General features: G+C 70.4%; 1 protein-coding gene across 1 annotated transcript in view; it reads right to left on the minus strand.

Moving 5' to 3' along the window:
- Positions 1–1,175, minus strand: part of H696_05946 (hypothetical protein) — a gene marked incomplete at its 5' end in the record, with an annotated part of 4,800 nt that overhangs the window by 1,108 nt on the left and 2,517 nt on the right. The window contains 2 exons of the mRNA XM_009499718.1: positions 300–988; positions 1,111–1,150. Coding sequence (XP_009497993.1) covers positions 300–988; positions 1,111–1,150 — 729 coding nt within the window. The remainder of the gene's footprint in view (positions 1–299; positions 989–1,110; positions 1,151–1,175) is intronic.

The raw sequence follows: 1,175 nt of genomic DNA on the forward strand, positions 1-1,175 counted from the left end.
GGGGCCAGGAGCGGGGGTGGGGCCAGGAGCGGGCGTGGAGTAGGCATGGGGCCAGGAGCGGGCGTGGAGTAGGCATGGGGCCAGGAGCAAGTATGAGGCCAGGAGCAGGCATCGAACAGACATCCAACAGACATCCAACAGACATCCAACAGGCAGACAGCAGACATCCAACAGGCAGACAGCAGAGCACGGGCACAGCAAACGAGGACAATGTCAGCAACAGGGACCCACAAAACGCGGACCCCCAGCAAAAACAGGGACCGAAGGGGGAAAGCCCGGCCCCCGGGGCCCGGACGCACCGTTGGTCACCGACAGGAAGGCACCCATCTTCTGCTCCTCGGCCCAGGCACGGTCATGGGCCGTCACCTTCAGGGTCATGGGCTCGGCATCGGAGATCCAGCCGCGCGCGGCCTCGGTCACCTGGGCCGCCAGCCGGGCGGCCTCGGCCGCGAACAGGGTCGGGGTCATGTAGTTGGCCGGGGCATTCATCAGGTCGCGGGCCATGTTCTGGAAGTGCCCGGCACGCATGCCATTCATCCAGGGGATGGGGTTGACGACCCCCATGAACTGCGGCGCCACGCAGCCCATGGTGAAGCGCGGGCGCTCGGCCCCGGCGGGGGGCGCCTCGCCCAGGCGCCGGCCCCCCTTGAAGGACTCATACTTGTAGAGGCCCAGCAGGGCCCCCTCGGCCATGGGGGAGGGGTCCAGCGCGCGACCGAGCGCATAGAAGATGAAGTCCTCGGCGCCGTCATCGCGCAGGGCCTGGGCCGCCAGGGCCGACGCCGTGCGGATGATCTCCTGCTTGCGCTGGGCCCCGGGCGAGTTGTCCTCGTGCTGCTCCTCCTTGCCGAGGCCGGCCACCGCCACCCGGGGAAGGTTGGCCGCCAGCCCATAGAGGATGGTCACCTTGCCCTCCTTGCCGGTGTGGCCGCAGGCCTTCAGCTGGCGGAGGAACTCCGGGCGCGCCTCGTCGTGGTGGAAGGGGAGCCTGGCCCGGGGCCGGGGCCGGGCGAGCAAAGAGCCGCAGGGGTCAGTACAGCAGCGGCGCATGCGGGGGAGGGGGGCCCTGCCAGGGGGACGGCCCCCGGCCGGCGGGCAAGCGGCACGCACTCGTCGTGGTTCTCGCCCTCATGGATGAAGTAGATGAGGCCTGGGCGGGGCGGGGCGGGGCGGGG

Source organism: Fonticula alba, assembly GCF_000388065.1.
Source record: "Fonticula alba strain ATCC 38817 unplaced genomic scaffold supercont2.15, whole genome shotgun sequence".
Classification (NCBI taxonomy): domain Eukaryota; order Rotosphaerida; family Fonticulaceae; genus Fonticula; species Fonticula alba.